The 19,467-nt window shown below is 38.3% G+C and overlaps 2 protein-coding genes, 1 long non-coding RNA gene and 1 pseudogene across 4 annotated transcripts; 2 read left to right on the top strand and 2 right to left on the bottom strand.

The window, feature by feature from the left end:
- The first annotated feature begins 482 nt into the window (after nt 1–482).
- LOC140179714 (uncharacterized) lies at nt 483–1,304 on the top strand. Its single transcript, XR_011873524.1, has 2 exons — nt 483–622; nt 884–1,304. It is a non-coding gene; the product is annotated as an uncharacterized lncRNA (long non-coding RNA).
- Nucleotides 1,305–3,914: 2,610 nt separating this feature from the next.
- On the top strand, nt 3,915–7,745 carry LOC112758541 (heterogeneous nuclear ribonucleoprotein Q). 2 transcript variants are annotated; one of them, XM_025807246.3, is made up of 10 exons: nt 3,915–3,955; nt 4,104–4,196; nt 4,545–4,956; nt 5,050–5,166; nt 5,479–5,619; nt 5,698–5,874; nt 6,441–6,645; nt 6,906–7,084; nt 7,189–7,274; nt 7,356–7,745. In XM_025807246.3, the coding sequence occupies exons 3-10, from the start codon at nt 4,570–4,572 to the stop codon at nt 7,492–7,494; spliced, it is 1,431 nt and encodes a 476-aa protein (XP_025663031.1). In that variant the 5' UTR covers nt 3,915–3,955; nt 4,104–4,196; nt 4,545–4,569; the 3' UTR covers nt 7,495–7,745. The 2 variants fall into 2 exon arrangements, with proteins under 2 accessions (XP_025663031.1, XP_072076160.1); XM_072220059.1 differs by having other exon boundaries at nt 3,938–3,964.
- Nucleotides 7,746–8,313: 568 nt separating this feature from the next.
- On the bottom strand, nt 8,314–11,778 carry LOC112758540 (3-ketoacyl-CoA synthase 1). Its single transcript, XM_025807245.3, has one exon. It carries the CDS (start codon nt 11,493–11,495, stop codon nt 9,930–9,932), a length of 1,566 nt encoding a protein of 521 aa, XP_025663030.1. The 5' UTR covers nt 11,496–11,778; the 3' UTR covers nt 8,314–9,929.
- A 361-nt stretch (nt 11,779–12,139) lies between these two features.
- On the bottom strand, nt 12,140–13,967 carry LOC112756876 (kinesin-like protein KIN-12F; annotated as a pseudogene).
- Between the last annotated feature and the right edge of the window lie 5,500 nt (nt 13,968–19,467).

Genomic DNA, 19,467 nt, shown 5'->3' with positions numbered 1-19,467 from the left:
ATGAATTGGTGATCCACGCCGCTTTCAGTCCTCCTTCGGTCGCTTGGTACCGCCGTCCTGCTCCCGTCCCTCCTTCTTTGTCTTCTTTCTCTGCTGTTCTCTATGGCGTTCGCTCAACCTCCTGCTGAAGCCGCCGCTCGCCACTGGCAGCCGTCGTTGTTTCGTCCTCCACCGCGATCCTATGAGAAGATAGCCACTATGAGTGGTAGTGGCTTGGCTACTAATAGAGGGATAAAACAGAATGAATCTCCACTGTACTGTTCATCTTCGTTGTTTTTCCTTCCATTGTAATTGACGTTGTTCTGCCTTTTGCCATCGTAATTGCCCGCCTTCCTATCGTGGAAGCATCAACCTCGGCGTTGTTCCTAGCTTTGCTACCGTCGCAGAATCGCCTTAAATCTCGGTCATACTCATCCCTCTCTGTCACAGAGGCACTGTCCTTAATTCTGATGGAAACTCTGTCATTCTGCTTCTCTCCCTCCTTTCTTTCATTGCGATCTGTCTTTAAATCTCCTCTGTTCTTTATCACAGATGCGGGCCACTGTCAATCTCCTTCAGTCCGCCATTACAGATGCAGGCCACTGTCGATCTCCTTTGGTCTGCATGGTATCGCTATCACCAGGTTTGTTTATAACTTTCTCATCGTTCTTGTTCGTAATTTTTGGAACTTCACTATCATCGCTTGCTTCTGAAAGTGCTCTATTTGTTGTGGTTGAAATCTCTAAAATTGAAGCTTCAAATCTACATCCTGCTGTTGTTGAATGACTGTGTAGTTGATATCTGAATTTGGACATTGCTTTTTCTAAATTTATTTCTCAATTTGAAATGTTGTTTGAGAAATTTTTGATAATATTGATTGAAAATCTGGTTGGTAACGATGCAGGAATGCTATCTCGAAGGTTGGCCAATCTGCCATCGGATTGTGCTGTCGTCAGAGCTGCAACCACGTCAGATCGCGGCCGACTAGTCTTCCAACAACCTCCCGAAAATGTTGTGCCTCCAATATTCTTTTAGTGCTCCACAGCTTCCAAGCTCAAAGGATCCACCAATAGCCTTTCTCACCATCGAACATTGGAAAATCATGCAAAGAAATGTGACTGAAATCCGAACTACCATGAAAGCAGTGATCATTACTGGCATAGTGTTTAATGAAATCGTCATTTGATACGATATTGTATCAAGAGATACAGAGAATGAGAGATAATAAGAGAGACTTAAGACTAGAGCAAAAAAAAAAATCAGAATTTCTAATTATATCATACTCCTATTTATAACATAATTCTCAAAGTGAGTTATAGGCCTAATACTAACCCTAATATATTCTTACTACTTATCCTTTTTCATATATTTTATGAATATAATTTTGAAAAAATGACATTTTCGAGATGTTCAAATTATATTTTTTATTTATAAAATATATATTTTTACTTTTATAAGAGTAAAATAACATATTATTAGTCAATTTGACTAAAATATTTATCGATAATAATTATTTGGTTAATTTAAATAATAATAAATTTATTCATTTTTATATTTATTACATAATATAGAATATTTTAATTTGTTACAAAAATATTTGATTTAAAACTTTTTATATATATATATATAGTTTTGATTAATAATAAAATATTAGTAATAAATAAAATTTATTATATTAGTAATAAATAAAATTATTACATTAATAATCAAGAAATATAACAAATTTTTAATTAAATATTTTTAATGAGATAAAATATTTTATATTATGTTATACAATATTAAAAATGAATAATATTTATCATAGTAATAAATGTATAATTATATTATTATTATTTGAATCAACCAAATAATTATTATTTATTTTTATATGTAATTATAAGGGTTAAGTACTGAAATCGTCCCTAAGGTCTGGGGTGAAAATCAAAATCGTCTCCGACCTTTTTTTGTTATTAAAATCATCCCCAACGTTACAAAACGTTATAAAATCGTCCTTTTGTCCATAAATAAAATTTTTTGGACAATTTTGTCCTTAAACAAAAATTAAAAAGTCTCTCCACCTTCACCACTACCCTATGCATTATCATCACCATCACCATCGCTACACCATAACCACCAACAATCCAGCAACACCAACAGCAACAATAAAAAATAAATCAACAAAAATTTCAAATTAAACAATTCAGCAATCATCAACTATAATTTCAGATCCAAAATTAGCAACAACATAAATTAAAAAATTTTAAAAAGAAGAACTCATATGTTCTTCAAAAAAAAAAAAAAAGAAGAAGAGAGAAAGAGAACAACGCGAAGAAACTGGGAACAAGAACTCAAAATTGCAATATCTCACATCACAAAATAGAAGCAACGGATTAATTTTGAGTTAACCAACATGATCTCACTAACGAAGCTATTATCCACTGCCACCAAAAATAACCTTGAGCTTCTTCACTTCAGAAAGATCAAGTAATGTAGTCTTGGTGATCAAATCAGAATTCAAGTTGCTACCAAACAACGCAACATCAAGAACAGACATCATCACCATTCATATATAACAGAAGCCTCATCATTCTCCTCTTCACCTTCCTCACCCCACCACCAGCCCCACCATCATCATCAACACCAGAACCCACCACCACCCCCACCTCAGAAAATCATAACTCAGAATAATCAACAAATTCACTTTGAACAATAATCAACAAATTCAGCAACAACAATATTCCAAATTTAAGCCAAATCACAAAAAATTAAATTATAGATATTCCATAACAAATTTCACTAAAAATTCATAAATTCTACAACAGTGGCAGATCACAGACGGCAGGACGGCGGTGCGGCGGTGCGACGGAGTGGCGGTATAGCGGTGCGGCAGTGCGGCTTCCCTTTCCTCCCCCTCCCCCACCCCCCTCAACGGCGGCCTTAGCGGTGGTGACGCTCCCCTCGGTGGCTCACTCCTTCTCTCGCGCTGTCTCTCTTCTCGGCTCAACTCTGATTCGCGACGGCACTCTCTCTCCCTCTTCCCTTTTGATGGCGACGATGACAAGCAAGGCAGCTGGGCATGTCGGCAGCGGCGCTGGACACGGCCTCCCTCTCTTCCCTTCTTAGCTCTCTGTCACTCTCTCCCTCAAGCCCTCACCGTTTCTTTCTTTCTTTCTTTTTGTTTCCTGAAGCCGTTTCTCTCTATATCCCTTTCTTTCCTTTCTTTTTTATTTATTTTATTTTATAATTATTTTAATGAGAGGGTAGTTTGATAATAAAAAAATTAAAATTGGTAAAAAAAATGATTTTAAAGCGTTTTTGAACATTGAGGATGATTTTAATAAAGAAAAAAGGTTGGGGACGATTTTGATTTTCGCCCCTTACCTTAGGAACGATTTTAGTACTTAACCCTAATTATAATGAATATTGATAAGTATTTTGGTCAAATAAACTAAAATACATGTTATTTTAATTTTTCAAAAAAGTGAATGCACATTTTATTAATAAAGAGAAGAAATTATCATTTAAAATCTGAAAATGTCATTTTCTCTATATTTTTAATTATTTGATAAAATAAAGACATAAATAGATTAAGTTTTACTTTTGAATTCTTAATGTCTTATTATTGTAGTACGGTTTAATTACTGTTTTTAACAAAAGATAAATTTCAATAAGACAAAAAAAAAGAAATTTTAATAAATGTTTAAAGAGTTTGTTTGAATGAACATTTATATTTAATTTTTTAAAATAAATATATTTTAAAAATTGATAAATATAATTTTTTAAAAGATATTATTTTTTTTAATATTTTTATTTTTAATTAAAAAATTTTATCACATTAAATATTAATTTTTTTCTGACAACTTAATAACAAAAATATTTACGAGCAAAGTTTCTGTGACCATTGCTAATTAGTACGATTTTAATAAATGTGCGGTGAAAAGCGAAAGAGAAGAGAAAAGTGAGAGTGAGAGTCGCTCATCTGGAAAGAAATGAGGAGGTAGTAAATGTAATATTATTCCTTGCTCCCTCCCTTCTTACCTTCCTTCCTTCCTTCCGTCCTTCCTCACTCTGGCGGATACATAGATAGTCACCACCGCTACACATTTCACGTAAAACTCACTGCCTCTGTGTTTCTATGTATCTAGGGTTACAAATTAGAACAACAACCAAAGAGACCAACTCACTCAGAAGCGAATCTGAAAACTCATCAATATCGTCATGTATTTTTATGGCTAATGGTATGCACTGCCATTACATGTCTCTCGTATTGATATTATTATGTCAATTTCCCCCTCCCTCCATTTTTTGTGGTATAAACAATTGAGTTTCCTCTGTTTCGGTAATGCCTTAGGGTTCCCATTCACTTGCCCAGTTTTTATTTATCAATGTAGCCTCAATCTCTTTTACTTGCAAGCAACATGCATCGCCACCTTAAACCCTACGCCTTTTCTTTGGGAAAAGTAATTATCTTAAATTACCCATGGCCTTAAAACTCTTCTAACTGCTCCTAATGTTTGTGCCTCAGCAATGCAGTCACCTACTGTTCCATACACTTTTTTTCTTTTTATGATTGTCTCAATCTGCAGGTGCGGCTATTCTGCTGTGAATGCAATGTCCGAGGGTGCGGAGGTCAATGAGCGTGTCGACATTGATGAGGAGAATTATATGGAAGAGATTGATGATGATGTTGAAGAACAGATAGATGACCATGGACAAGAAGCACCTGAACCTCCACATGAACACAAGGGGTCACCTGCTGAGGCTGCTGCTAAAGATCAGTTGCCTGAACAAGAACAAGAAAGAAGTGACACTGCTGCTGAAATTCTCCAAGATGGGCAGAAACCATCTTCTGTCAATGAAGATGAGGAGAAGGAAAAGCATGATGAACTTCTTGCCCTTCCTCCTCATGGTTCTGAAGTCTTCATTGGTGGGCTTCCTCGCGATGCGCATGAAGATGATTTGAAGGCACTGTGCGAGCCAATGGGTGACGTTCTAGAGGTTAGACAGAGGATTGCAAATGTTGTATTTGAAACTAATCGCTTTATAACTGACTGGGACCAGCAAAGAATTTAATTTCTCTTTACTTTTCAGGTGCGACTAATGAAAGACAAGGACACCGGCGAAAACAGGGGTTATGCTTTTGTGGCTTTTAAAACAAAGGAGGTAGCACAAAAGGCCATTGAAGACATACACAACAAGGAATTTAAGGTATTGATGCTTTCTCAAACTCTCAGACTTTGCCTATACTTTTTCTTGGTCTCCCTCCATATTATTCTACTATTTTTTTTTGCACAATGGGTGGTAAACCAACTCTTTTATCTAATGCATTCTTTCCCAATAGTCCAGTGTATTTACTCAATTCATCCAATGCAACATCGTCATCTTTGCAACATTGAGCCCCTTTTTCAATTTCTCAGGGAAAAACCTTGAGACCTTTGGTATTGGTGTAGTAATATTATTATAAGAAAATCTTCTTTTGTAGATTAGTTTTAACTAATTAAACATTCTTCATGTTCTCAGGGCAAAACCTTGAGGTGTTCACTGTCTGAAACAAAACACAGATTGTTCATTAGTAACATTCCAAAGACTTGGACGGAGGATGAGTTCAGGAAACATGTCGAGGCTGTTGGTCCGGGTGTTGAAAACATCGAGCTCATCAAGGTGCAATGCACTACAAGGTCACAGTAAACTGTTAAAAGCCCTATCTTGCTCTTACCACTCTATTTCTTTTTATTATAGGACCCCCAAAACCCCACTAGGAATCGTGGGTTTGCTTTTGTTTTGTATTACAATAATGCATGTGCTGACTATTCGCGGCAAAAGATGTCAATTGCAAGTTTTAAGCTGGGTGGTAATACCCCAAATGTCACATGGGCAGATCCAAAGATCTCACCTGATCATTCTTCATCTTCACAGGTAAGTGAACTTAGATGCGAAAAGTGATTTTAAATTGCTTTTTACCTATCATTACATCAAGTGATTAATTAGATACTTATGGTCGTAATTGTTTCTTCTCTTTTACTGCAATGTTTCTCTTTCTGTATAGCCTTTTTCTTCTCTCAGCAGAGCCACCCAAGAGTGTGGGTATATATGATTTTCTTTCTGCCTTTGATATGGAGCTCAGTAAATATGAAAACTCGCTCGTGTATGAGAAATTTATTGCAATTTAGGCGGCATGATTTCTTGAGCCACTTACAAGCTGTCAGTTTGAACAAATTGATTTTTCCGCTGAGCTCAAACGATAGATAATTTTGTAAATGTAATTTTATCCTACTACCTGAGCCAACCCTCAATGGTAGCTCTTGTTGGCCCAACCATGCCATAAAGATTATTAGTTTTGCTTAAGAAAGGGATTGCTGTTGATTGTTGTTGAATTTAAAAGTGTTATGGACGTGTAGATGTGATGTTCTTACCTATGTATTCTGTATAAGGAATAATTACTTTACTGATGGTTTGGTTTTGAACTTTTTTGGTGTTCACAGGTTAAAGCTCTATATGTTAAAAACATACCTGAGAATGTTACTACTGAACAACTAAAAGAACTATTCCGGCGACATGGAGAAGTGACAAAAGTGGTCATGCCACCTGGTAAAGCTGGAGGGAAACGTGATTTTGGTTTCATTCATTATGCAGAGCGGTCAAGTGTATTGAAAGCTGTCAAAGATACAGAAAAATATGAAATTAATGGTACATTTCCAATGAAATATGAATTAAAGATGTATTGTGTTTTGCTTCGTACTTACTTGATTCGTGGAATTCTATGCAAAACAATAACAATAGGTTGAAACTTTCCTTACATAAATGTTTAAGAAGTCTCATCTGTTAAAAATACTTCTCATTGGATGCTTTATTTTAAGATAAAACAGAATTCTGATCCAAATAATGGAGAGAACTTTGAGTGCATTCTGAATGTTTACCTGACTATGTTTAACGGACTTGAACTACAGGCCAAGTGCTTGAAGTTGTTCTTGCCAAGCCTCAAACTGATAGAAAAGCTGAAGTTAGTTATGCCTACAATCCTGTACTTCATCCAAGCCATCTTATACATCCCGGATATGGTAGTTTTTCTGGAAACCTTTACGGCTCTTTAGCTGCAGGATATGGTGTTGCTACAGGTTATCAACAGGTATTTAATTTCTTATAACATTATCTATTTCCGTGCTTTTTCGCTTTTTGTCATTAGCTCTAATACGTTTGCACAATGTGGGTTTCCTATGGACATTCAAACAGCCAATGATTTATGGGAGAGGTCCAATGCCGGCAGGAATGCAGATGGTTCCAATGGTATTACCAGACGGTCAAATCGGCTATGTCCTGTAAGTTGTTACAGCCTATTTACAATTTCTTTTTGAGTTATCTAATATGATACCTTAATTTCATATTGGGACATGCTGCAGTCAACAGCCTGGTGTACAGGCACCACCGGCCCGACCTCGCAGAACTGATCGGAACAATGGTCCAAGTGGTCAACCGGGCCGAGCAGGAGGTGGTGGCAGCGAAGAAAGCAACCGTAATAGAAGGTACCGACCCTATTAGTGGTAGAATGCAGATAGATGCAATGGTTTTTTTATTTTTTTTTTTGTTTTTTTTGTGTGTTTTTGGGGGGTGGGGGGAGATCAAAGAAAAGGTTTAGGGTTAGGACCAGAGAAATTATATTAACTATGAAAGCTATTGTTTATTGTTGGGTGAGCCACAGCCGAGTAACTGTTCATGTTTTCTGCTTGGTAATGCCTTGCATCTTTATTGATAATCAGCAAAAATGATGTCTGATTTGGTTTTACCTACAATAGCGTCATTCTTTTTACTCATTTTCCATTTTCTTCTCAATGGCTCTTATTAGCGATTTGTGGAGCAATTATCGATTGAGAACACCAAATGAATAATTTGTTGCTATATTTATAGCACTGGTTTCATGCGCTTGTGATTATTTACCTCACTCCAATTTATGTTTCTGTTTTTCCATATTATTTTTTGTCTAAAATGACTATATAGTAGTAGTCTATTATATGATTTAACCTACAGTGGTTGAGGTTACAGTGAACAAATTAGAGTAAGAAAATAATAATGAATATTGGGTGTATCCGAGTTGAACCTCCCTCATCTGCAAGAGTGCTTCCTTAGGATCTTACACAGTGTGATGTGAAGTGGTTAACATGTTTGGAATTCTGTGACCCACCATATCTTGCAACAGATTGCATAACATAATTGTGACCCCGCTGCATTAAGTGTTAATAAAATCCTTGTGCAGGGGTCGTTGACTCGTTGCTTTCTAAGCAGAAATAAGTTTTGGTTAGGTAAATCCTAGTTCAAAATCACTAGAGTATAATGGGAACACCGAACATGGCATGCATAAGATTTGAAAATGAAACCACTATAATAAATTAATAACATGTTTAACTCAACATAGAAATCCCTGACCGGACTCTGTGATAGTCCTGCAAAGCACGATTTCCTCGTTTCCTTGAAATCAGTATTACTAAAACACAAAGATATATAAAATGATATACTAATAAAATAATTAAATAATACTAGCTCTTGTTTCAAAACTGAAAGCAAAATCCATTTCAACTCCAATTTTAGCGATGGCAAAAGCACGAGTCGACAAGACACAAAGAAAGAAAAAATAAATAATTTAGCATTGAGGAGTGGCAGAAATTAAATGGTTTCAGAAAGCTCACGAAGACGTTTATCCAAGTCATCTAATTTGGCAGGCCAGTGAGGTTTTATGCAGAGTGGGCGAACACTGGTGCAGTCCGCAGCAGTTTGTGTTTGTTCCGTGGGAGGCTCCACAGAGGAAGAGGATGAGACCCTCTTCTTGTTCCTATTTTTACTCTTACTCTTACTGGCACTTGCTCTCTGCAGTGCCCGCAGTATATCTGATCCACTGATCTCCACGTCCTTCTTTGGCCCTTGTTTTGTTTGAGCTATTGCACGGCAGCGCTGCCGTGGCTGAGGGGCGGAGGAAGGAACACCAACACTGTAGCTTGGCGTGGCGTGTTTGGGGATTGCTGGAGCCGGAGCTAGCCAGAAACACCGCATCTTTGTTTCCCACTTTCCTCTTCTACACTCTTCCTCACATTTTCAATTTCTACTCTCTTTTTTTCTTTCAATTATTCTAGCTTGGTGGGCTTTTGTAGAATGGATTTTAATTTCTCCCCGTTTATTTGATTTTTTAGTCCAAATGATATCCACAGAGCAGTGCAATACAAAACGTCACGTGCCCTATGTCGTTTGTGGACTCGCTCTCTTAACTCTTTTGGGTCTCAATGAATGATTTGTCAATTTCTATCTTCATTCTTCACTGTCTTGTCTTGGCACTTGCCCATCGAAATTCTGTGGTCTACATTCGTTCCAATAATAATATCACTATTCCAATAGTATGTGTGACTTTTAAAATAAAATTATGATTTTTGTTTATTAATGAATAAAAATGTGTTATTGTATGGTAAAAATATGTGGTAATATAACAAAAAATGAATTATTAAATAATAAAAATTTGTATTATTAGGAAAAATATTTTTGAATAAATTTTCCTTGAATGACTACCTCCATTATCTCACATGCCATCATTTTATCACGACATATGAGACGATACTGTTCTATTTTTGTAGTGAAATTGATCGAAAATTCTGTTTCATACTGTAGTAGGAAAGATCAACTTATGAGGTAATATTAAACAAGTATTAGAATTGTGCACCGCCTTGAAATGTATACAGAGGACTCTGATTTTTTACTTTGTTTTAGGGTAAAAAATAAATTTTTCTTATGAATGTCTGTTTGAGCGTTTCCATGCATGGTATAGAATATTAATGCACGCGTTCCCGGTTTCTAGCAAAAGAAGAGACGAGGGAGGGAGCTAAATTAGGTAACGGTTTGGTAAATTAAGCTGAAGAGATGCAAATATGCAACGACGTTGGGCCCGCAGTAGAGAATTAAATTAAAATAAGCAATTAAAGAGAGGTAGAAGGTAACTATGGGGATGGGTGACGAGGATAGGTGTGAATGGAATCGTCCCAGGGGTTGCCACGCCAGTCATGGAGTACGGGGAGTCCACGGAGGGCCTTCCAGACTGCGCTGTTGCACTTGAAGCCGGAGCCGAATCCAATCTGCCAAACCCTGTCGCCTTTCTTGACCCTCCCCTTCGCCTCTGTGTATGCCAGCTCGTACCAGAGGGAACTACTCGAAGTGTTCCCGAAGCGGTGCAGCGTCATTCTGGAAGGTTCCATGTGCCACTCGCTCAGCCCCAGGTTCTTCTGCAACGCATCAAGAACCGCCCTCCCACCCGCGTGGATGCAGAAGTGCTCGAACGCCAGCTTGAAGTCCGGTATGTAAGGCTTCACCCTGTTCCTCCCCTTCATCACTTTCCTCCTCACCAACGACACGAAGAACATCAACTGCTCCGAAAGCGGCAGCACCAACGGCCCCAAAGTCGTTATGTTTGTTTTCAGTGCGTCTCCGGCCACCTCCATCAGCTCCCTCGCTAGGCACACTCCAATTTTCCCCGTCTCGTCTTCTCTCTGGTACACGCAGTTGTAGTTCTTGTCGTCCGCGCCCTTGTGCGTCCTCACCGTGTGAACCAGCTCGTACTTGGATCGCGCCCTGTCCCGCCGCTTGTTCGACAGAAGCACGGCGGCGCCGCCCATCCTGAAAATGCAGTTGCAGAGGAGCATGGACCGCTCGTTCCCGAAGTACCAGTTCAGAGTTATGTTCTCCGTGCTCACCACCACCGCGTAGGAGTTGGGGTTCGCTTTGAGGAGATCCTTGGCGAGGTCGATGGAGATTAATCCGGCGCTGCATCCCATGCCGCTCAGGTTGTAGCTCTTGATGTTGGTCCTGAGCTTGTAGTGGTTGACGATCATGGCGGAGAGAGAAGGGGTAGGGTTGAAGAGGCTGCAATTCACGATCAAGATGTCAATGTCTCTGGGATTCAACCCTGTTTTGGCGAACAGAGCGTCCAGTGCTCCGAACATAACGGCTTCTGCTTCGAGGCGCGCTTCTTCCATGGACAGGTTCGGAGGGCGGGAAGTGATCCCGCTCGGCAGGTAGGTCTCGTCGCCGAGGCCGGATTTGGTGGAGATCCGCCGCTGGAACTGGATGGCGTTTTCGTCGAACGCGCCGTTCTCCTCCGTCATCTTGAGGAACGATTCCACGGAGATTTTGCGTTCCTTGCTGGGCTTGTAGCAGGAGAAGTCGACGAGGTAGACAGGAGGTGGGCGCGTGGCGTAGTAGAGGCCGAAGAGGAAGAGGAGGGCCGCGGAGAAGGCGAGGCGCGTGAGCGCGTGGGTGTCGAGGCGGAGGTCGTGGAGGTTGAGGCCGATGAGTGAGAGGAGGAGTGGGAGGATGAGAGCAAAGATGAGGAGGGTGGCGGGGTTGCATGAGTAGCCGTACCCCAATTTGACGTATTTGAGCTTCACCGATTGTAGGAAATCCGGTAACCGGCGACGGATTCTGATGACGGCGGAGGAAGAGTCCCTGAAGTCCATCTCAGCCGTTAATCTCTCCTTATCCATGTCTATGCTATTACCAGCTGCAGCCATTCAGCTTACTGTATTGCTTTCTTTTTGTGTTTGTTTGTGTTTCTTCTTGTAAGATATATTTGCTTATGCTACCGCTGCAAGGTAGAGGGTATGTTTCTTCTCCTGAGGGTGCTACCTGCTCTGCTTCTGAATTTAGATTGTGGGTTTAGGTTGCTTTATATAGCAGACTAGCAGTCAAAGAGAGATTAATTCTTCGCTTCTTTTAATAATCTTATTTATTTCTTAACCTCTAATATAATACTCTTTCGAATTAAATACGAATTATTCTTCACATTCAAACAATTTTAACATCCAAATTTTGAGTTAAACTTTAAAGTGGTCCCTAAAATTGCACTCGAGCGTCATAATAGTCTCTAAACTTAAAAGTTACCCATATTCATCTCTGAACTTGCATTTCGGGACTCAGATTCGTCCTTCCGGCACATTCCGTCCATCTGGCGCTACCAAAAAGCTGAGTTGGCCTCCTTCGTGACACGTTGGTAAAGAAATTGCTAGTTGACGTGGCAGAGTAAACTTTTCTGATTCAATTTGGTCTCTCAATTCAAGTTAAAAACCCTATTCCCCAATTTTAAAGAACCATCTCCACAGTGCTCACACTCTTCTCTTCTCTTCTCTTCGGTTTTCTTCTCTTGTCTTCTCCAACTTCAAAACCAGACGGTTATGACCAGCGCAAGCATCGTAGTTGGGAGCTCGAACAACCCACGATGGACACCCCCATGCTTAATAGCTGCCTCTTGAAATAATCATATGAAACGATTCCAAAAGTCCTATGCTATGTTGTGTTCATATCCTTAAATTACTTATCCTATGCTATGTAGTGTTCATATTATTCTTACCTCAGCAATAGAGGCTGCATGCTCGGCTTCTCTGAGTCTAACAAGTAGTTCTCCAGCTGCATGAACAGCTTCTGCAGTGTCTCGAAGTTGAATCTTGAGACTCATATTCTCCTTTTTCAAGAATTTAGCTTCCCTTTCTCGCTCCACCCTCAATGCAGAAAGTTCAGCTGCAAGAGACTCGGCGAAGCGAGCATGACCCTTCTTTCTAGTCTTTGCTGTAGCCTTCTTCACCTTGGTTATGCCTTCCATTATAGTATTGTGCTTTGCAACCAAATCATTATATTTCTCTTGTAGCTCAACATAATGTTCTAGCATTCTAGTATGTCCAAGAACTTATCTTTTTAGCACATCATCTAATTCTTCGGTACACTTCTTCTCTAACCTCAGTTCCAACTCCACTCTCTCTGCTCGCTATTGGTTCTTCTCTAGATCAACTCCTAGCTCATCTGTAAGACAAATCCATTCACTTTCCATTTCAGTCCATCTTTCTCTTTCCTTCTCCAGCGCTTCACCACCACTACCTTGAGAAAATATGCCACATTTTCTCAGTTGAATAGATTTCAATGAAGATCTCAGTTTGTCGGTGGACCTTTTAACTGCTATGTCACTACCTAATTGCAGCTTGCTTCTTAGGCTATAGATTTCCTTAAGAAGTTCTTCTTTCTCATTAGCATCGAAAGAGCTGTCTCTTTGAGTTAATTCTTCCTGGACTTGAACTTCTTTGATTTCACATTTTTCTCCAAAATTTCTGGTAAATTGATGTCTGGGGAAGTGCTCCTTGGAAGCTACAAACAAGATGAACAAATGTAAATAAAAAAAGGTTCTTGAAATGGATTTATCCAACTTTATATTGTAAACTACAAGACTACACTAGTATACCTCGTCTTCACCTCCAAGCAAGTTATAGTCTTCTCCCTTTCCTGTCTCCTTGATGCTATCTTGACCATTCACAATAACGAAGTTTAATCCTTTTTCTCATCTCAATTTCTCAACCTGAAAATATTCCAATTATTAGTGATGTAAACTCAAAATGACATAAATAATTATTCGGTAAGGGTCAATTATCCAGATACCAATTGATTTAGTTCCTCAATCCTAGCTGCTTGCTCCTTGTAAACATTCTCTAGCTCCTTCTCCCTCATGGTGGCTTTTGCCATTTCATTTTCCAGATCCTTGAAGAAAGGAAATAAAGATAAGTGAGCTCAAAAGACTACTAATTGAAGAACATTATAAAAGTATTAAAGTCCAGACATACTTTTTGAACTTTGTCTACTTCAACTTTGTCAATATGTGCTTCCTTGGATTCTACATTGGATATTTTTCTACGGCAAGATTCACAAAGCAAATTTGTAGACCCTTCATCAATAGAAAACCTCTTACCCTTATCAATTTCTTGACAAGGGGTTAAACACTCAAAAGAGAATGAAGCTGAAGATTTGCTTAGTGCGGAATTTCGCTGGTGAGAGTCAATTATCTGTAGTCCCCTCTGAAGGCTTGCCCCTAAGGACTCCGTTGGGCCTAGTAAAACCTTGCTTGAATGTAGTAAGGATCGGATATGCTCATCCTCTTTAAATGATTGTCTTAATACATCGCTACTGGAGAGAATGAGGCAGCTATTAAGCATGGAAGTGTCCATCGTGGGTTGTTCGAGCTCCCAGCTACGTTGCTCGCACTGGTCATAACTGTCTGGCTTTGAAGTTGGAGAAGAAAAGAGAAGAAAATCGAAGAGAAGAGAAGAGTGTGAGCACTGTGGAGATGGTTCTTCAAAATTAGGAATTAGGGTTTTTAACTTGAATTGAGGGACCAAATTGAATAAAAAAAGTTTACTCTGCCATGTCAGCTAGCCGTTTCTTTGCCAACGTGTCACGAAGTAGGCCAACTCAGCTTTCCGGTAGCGCCATATGGACGGAATGTGCCAGAAGGACGAGTATGAGTCCCAGAGTGCAACTTTAGGGATGAATATGGGTAACTTTTAAGTTTAGGGACTACTATAAGGCTCGAGTGCAACTTCAGAGACCACTTTGAAGGCTTAACTCCCAAATTTATCCAAATAATTTAGAGTCACGCACTTCATTTTGTTGTTTTTTCCTCTCCCCATGCATCTTCTTTTAAATTGACGCATACGTTCTTCTTCTTCTTCTTCACTATTCTTCTTCTTCTTCACCTTTGAGAGTTACGTATTCTTCTTTTCCTCTTTTTTTTTTTAATTATTTTTCACTTTTGTTATTGTCGTCACCACCACCCCCTTCCTCCTCTTCCTCTTCTTTCTCCTCCTCTTTCTTCTTCTTTTCTCATTTTTTGTTCATGATTCAACTTTTGTTCGTGTGCTTGTTTCGAATTGAGTTTGTGTGTTGCAATCGTTAAATAATTTCGATTCATCCTGAATTTAAATAAGATGCACTTGGTCTGTACTTATTTTAAAACGAGTTTACATTTTGAATATAATTTTTGGTTCATTTCTAAATATAATTTCGTTTCATTTCTGAGTGAATTATTTTGTTATAATTCTTCTTGTTTCACTATCTTGACTCTTGAGAGGAATAAAACAAAGAAAAAGAGAAGAAAAATAAAAAAAAGAAGAAATAAGAAAAAAAATTCTTCAAAACTTCACATCATGTTCTTTTTCTTGTTTTGTTCATCTAATCAAACAAAGAAGAAGAAACACATAATGGTGCAAAATCATTTGATGGATTTGGATGTGTTTTTGTTCATAATTCAATTTTGTTTGTGTGTTTGTTTTTGAATTAAGTTTGTGTGTCGTATTCATTAAGTAATTTCGGTTTATTCTGGATTTAAATAAGGTGCATTTGTTCTATACTTGTTTTGAAACGAGTTTACATTATAAATTTAATTTTATGTTTATTCTGAATATAATTTTGATTCATTTCCGAGTGAATTATTTTGTTATGATTTTTCTTGTTTCACTATCTTGAGAATAATAAAACCAAGAAAAAGAGAAAAAAATCAAACAAAAAAAAGAAACAAGAAGAAAAAGTTCCTCAAAACTTCTCATCATGTTCTTTTCTTATTTTCATAGAATCAAATAAAGAAGAAGAAATACATAGTTTTGCAAAATCACTTAATGGATTTGGATGTGTTTTTGTTCATGATTCAAATTTGTTTTTCTGTTTGTTTTTGAATTAAGTTTGTATGTTACAATCATTAAGTAATTTTGATTTCTTCTGGATTTAAATAAAGTGCATTTAGTCTGTGCTTGTTTTGAAACGAGTTTATATTCTGAATTTAACTTTCGGTTCATTTTGAATATAATTTCGGTTCATTCTGAATATAATTTCGGTTCATTTCTGTTCTGCACAATTTAAAACTCTTCTTCCTCACCTTCTACTATTTCTTCATCAGGGAGACAAAGAGGAAAAGAAAGAAAAAAAATATAACAGTAACAACAACAAAAGAAAGAAGAAGGAACGCAAAAAAGAAGGAGGAAAAGGAGGAGGAGGAGGAGGAGGAACGTGAATAAGAAGGCGAAGAAGAAGACGCTTAATAAACCCATTTTTAGGGTTTATCTTGTGTTGAATTTAGGGGGTTTTGTCAACTTTTCTCCCATGTATCCAATGAAATAGCATGGTTTTGTAAATTCTCCTTTAATTGTGCTTAAGAGTGAAAACATGCTTTTTAGGACTTAAAAATAGCTAAATTTAATTCACCTTGATTCCATTAGATGCCTTGATATGTTTGTTAAGTGATTTCAGATTTAGGAGGCAAGGATTGGGTTGAGGGAATGAAGGAAAAGCATGTAGAAATGGAGAACTCATGAAGAAATGAAGGAATCGCAAAGCTGTCAAGCCCGACCTCTTTGCACTTAATCGATCATAACTTGAGTTACAGAGGTTCAAATGACGCGGTCCTAGTTGCGTTGGAAAGCTAACATCCGGGAATTCAAAATGATATAAAATTTGCCATAGTTTCATTGCATTTAGGGATGCGCACGCGCACTGTACGCGTACGCGCCGATGTTGCACATGACTCACTAAAGTGCAACTCGTGGCCAGCGATTTCTGGTGCATTTTGGGCCCAATCCAACTCATTTCTGATGCTATTTAACCCAAGGATTGAGGAGGAATGAGACATCTAGTCATTATTAGTTTAGTTTAGATTAGTTTTTGGAGGAAAAATTAGTTTTAGAGAGAGAAGCTCTCACTTCTCTCTAGGATTAGGATTAGGTTAGATCTAGATTATAATTTCTTAGATCTAGGTTAATTTCATGCTTTGATTTACTTTTCCTTTGCAATTTGTTCTTCTTTTACATCTCCTCTCTCTAGTTTAGCATTTAATTCTTGTAATTCTCTGCTTTTATGTTGATGCACCTTTGTTCTTCTATTTCTCTTTAATGCAATTTATGTTTTCATGTTCCTTTATTGTTCATTTGATTTGTTGTTGTTTAATTCCTTGCAATTGAGTAGTGTAGATTTACTTTCCTTACAATTTTACTATGCTTTTCTTTTATGCTTTTCTTTTATTCTTGAGTTACTAATGTCCAAGTAATTAATGATTGGGAGCCATTAACTCTAGGTCTCACTAATTGAATTGGTGGAGAGATAGGACTTATGGACTTAGATTGGTATAGCTCATTTGACTTTCCTTTACTATTAGTTAGGGGATGACTTAGTGGGATTGATCCTTGCCAATTCTCATGTTGTGGTTAGTGATAGGGATAGAGATCCTTGACCACCAAACTTTGCCAAGACCTTTGTAGCTATTAGTTTACTTCCTTGCCATTTACATTTCATGTCTCTTATCCCAAAAACCCCAAAACATACCTCATAACCAATAACAAGACACTTTATTGCAATTCCTAGGGAGAACGTCCCGAGATTCAATACTTCGGTTTATAAATTTAGGAGTTTGTACTTGTGACAAACAATCTTTTGTATGAAAGGATAATTGTTGGTTTAGAAACTATACTTGCAACGAGCTTTCATTAGTAAAATTCTAAACCGTCAAAAAATCCGATCATCAAAATGGCGCCGTTGCCGGGGAATTGCAATGGTGTTGTGTTATTGGTAATTGTATATATGTGAATATTATGAATAGCTTGATTTTTGGATTGCTTGTTAAGTTTTTGCTAATTTTAGGACTTTGTTTCATTATTTCTTGTTAGCTTTTGTTTCTATTTTCTCTTTCCATTATGAATTCTCACTTTGGCTATGAGTTTGGTTCTAACTATGTTGTAGGAAATGAGAGCTTCAATGAGGATGTGTATCAAGGATGGGACAATCAAAAGTGGGAGGAGCCATATGCATATGATCAATCTTCATGGCAACAACCTCCACCAATACACTATGAACAAGAGCCATTCTATGATGCATATCAATCCAATGGCTATGGTGAATCTCTTTGTAACTTTCAAGAACCACCACCATATGCCTATGAACTATATCCACAACATAACCCTCAACCATACTCACAAGCCCCTTTTTACCAACCACCTTCATATGACCCTAATCCATATCCACCATTCCAACAACCTTTTGAGCCATATGAACCACATATAGAGCCACCACCATTCCAACATCAATATTTTCAAGAACCATCCCCTCCATATTATTACCAAGATGAACCACCTCCAATGTATGAAAATTTTCAACCACAAGATGAACTCTACTTCCCACCACAACCTCCCATGGAAGAATACTCATGTCCATCGATCTAAGAGCCATATGATCCTACTTATGATATCCAAGAGGAGAGTCAAGGGATCGTCTCAAGAAAACATTGGATCAACTTCAAGCGACCATGGAGCGTGCTGTGCAACGAGTGGAAAGAGTGAAAATTATTGAACCACCACAACTCTACCAAGAAGAACCACCTTCCTACTATGACCCCTTCCCCCAAGATCATGAACTTTTCCATCCACCCCAACCTCCAATTGATGACATCCTTGATGTTCTTGTTCAAGGACAAGAGGAGATGAAAAGGGATGTGCAACAATTCACGGCCGCCTTGGACGAGGTGGTAAACCGGTTAGCATCCCAATGCTTGAACACTCAAGGAACTCCCATGGCTACATGTGGAGAACCTAATGAAGAGCATAACATGAAGGAGAGATTGGTGGAGAATGAGGGTGTTGCTTTATTTTGGAACAATTGGAGGAAGCTATAATTGTTGAAGACAAGGAAGAAGTGGTTGAAGACTTAGGAGATGCGGAGCCTCCATGGGAACATAGAATTGAAGAAAACCCCTCCAAGACGATTGAACTTGATGCTAAAGAAGAATGTGCACAACCCCAAGGCATATCCCTTATGAAGAATTGGATGGGATAGAGTAAGAATTGAGTTCCCTTGGCAATGAAGATCAAGCATCAAGTCTTAGAGGTGAAGAATCCTTTGAACATGAAGAACCTTCTCCCGATGGATTTGAAAGCGTTGTGGAGGTAAATCTCTCTCATCCTCCTATTTATGATTTGAGTAAGGGAAAAGGCTTAGATAGAATTTTTGAACAAAGGATTACATTTGAGAAAACTCGTGAAGAGGTGGAAGTCCTTAGAAAGAGAAGGATGGGAGTGGAATACGCTTTGTCAAGACCCTTAGAAGCCTCTTTGCCTAGGTTGCCATCCACTCATTCATTCGAGTGGGTAAAATTTATCTCTATTAGCTTTATTGTCCCACTTGAGTATGGTTTGCTTGAAACGGATGACCAACTTAGGGAACTTTGTGGGATGAAGCGTAAGTGGAAGAGGTTTTATGGTTGGCGTTGCAAATCAAGGCTCATTTTGGTTGATATATCAAAGGTGGAATATAAAGGTTGGAATAGAGCTTAACTAGATGGGTCTAGGAGGATTGTTGGTCACTTTCTTGAGAATTCACCTTACTTGCCACCCGGATGGACCAATGATGATCAATTCGAGGATGGGTGTGAAAACAAGATATGTGATCCGGGAATACATGAGGATCGCCTTTGGGAGCTCGTAGCTTGTGCGGAACTCCATAAAGTCTTGAAGATATTGAATTTGAAGAATGGAGCTTATTGGAGATTCAAGCATTGATGGATGTTCAAAGATAGCTTCAAGCGCAAGCCACCTTGATGAGGAACTCCCCATAAGTCTAACTTAAGGACAATAAACAAAAGTGCTAGGTGGGAGACACCCCACCATGGTAAACTCTTTTCATTTTTCTCTT

The sequence above is a fragment of the Arachis hypogaea genome, chromosome 16 (genome assembly GCF_003086295.3).
Source record: "Arachis hypogaea cultivar Tifrunner chromosome 16, arahy.Tifrunner.gnm2.J5K5, whole genome shotgun sequence".
Lineage (NCBI taxonomy): Eukaryota > Viridiplantae > Streptophyta > Magnoliopsida > Fabales > Fabaceae > Arachis > Arachis hypogaea.
This window is presented reverse-complemented; position numbering and strand designations above follow the sequence as displayed.

Excerpts from the sequence above, each read along its gene's own strand:
- LOC112758540 (XM_025807245.3), bottom strand. The coding sequence starts at position 11,495 with ATGGCTGCAGCTGGTAATAGCATAGACATGGATAAGGAGAGATTAACG.
- LOC112758541 (XM_025807246.3), top strand. The coding sequence starts at position 4,570 with ATGTCCGAGGGTGCGGAGGTCAATGAGCGTGTCGACATTGATGAGGAG. Across the intron at positions 6,646-6,905 it reads AGAAAAATATGAAATTAATG|GCCAAGTGCTTGAAGTTGTT; the intron begins GTACATTTCCAA and ends CTTGAACTACAG. Across the intron at positions 7,275-7,355 it reads GGTCAAATCGGCTATGTCCT|TCAACAGCCTGGTGTACAGG; the intron begins GTAAGTTGTTAC and ends GACATGCTGCAG.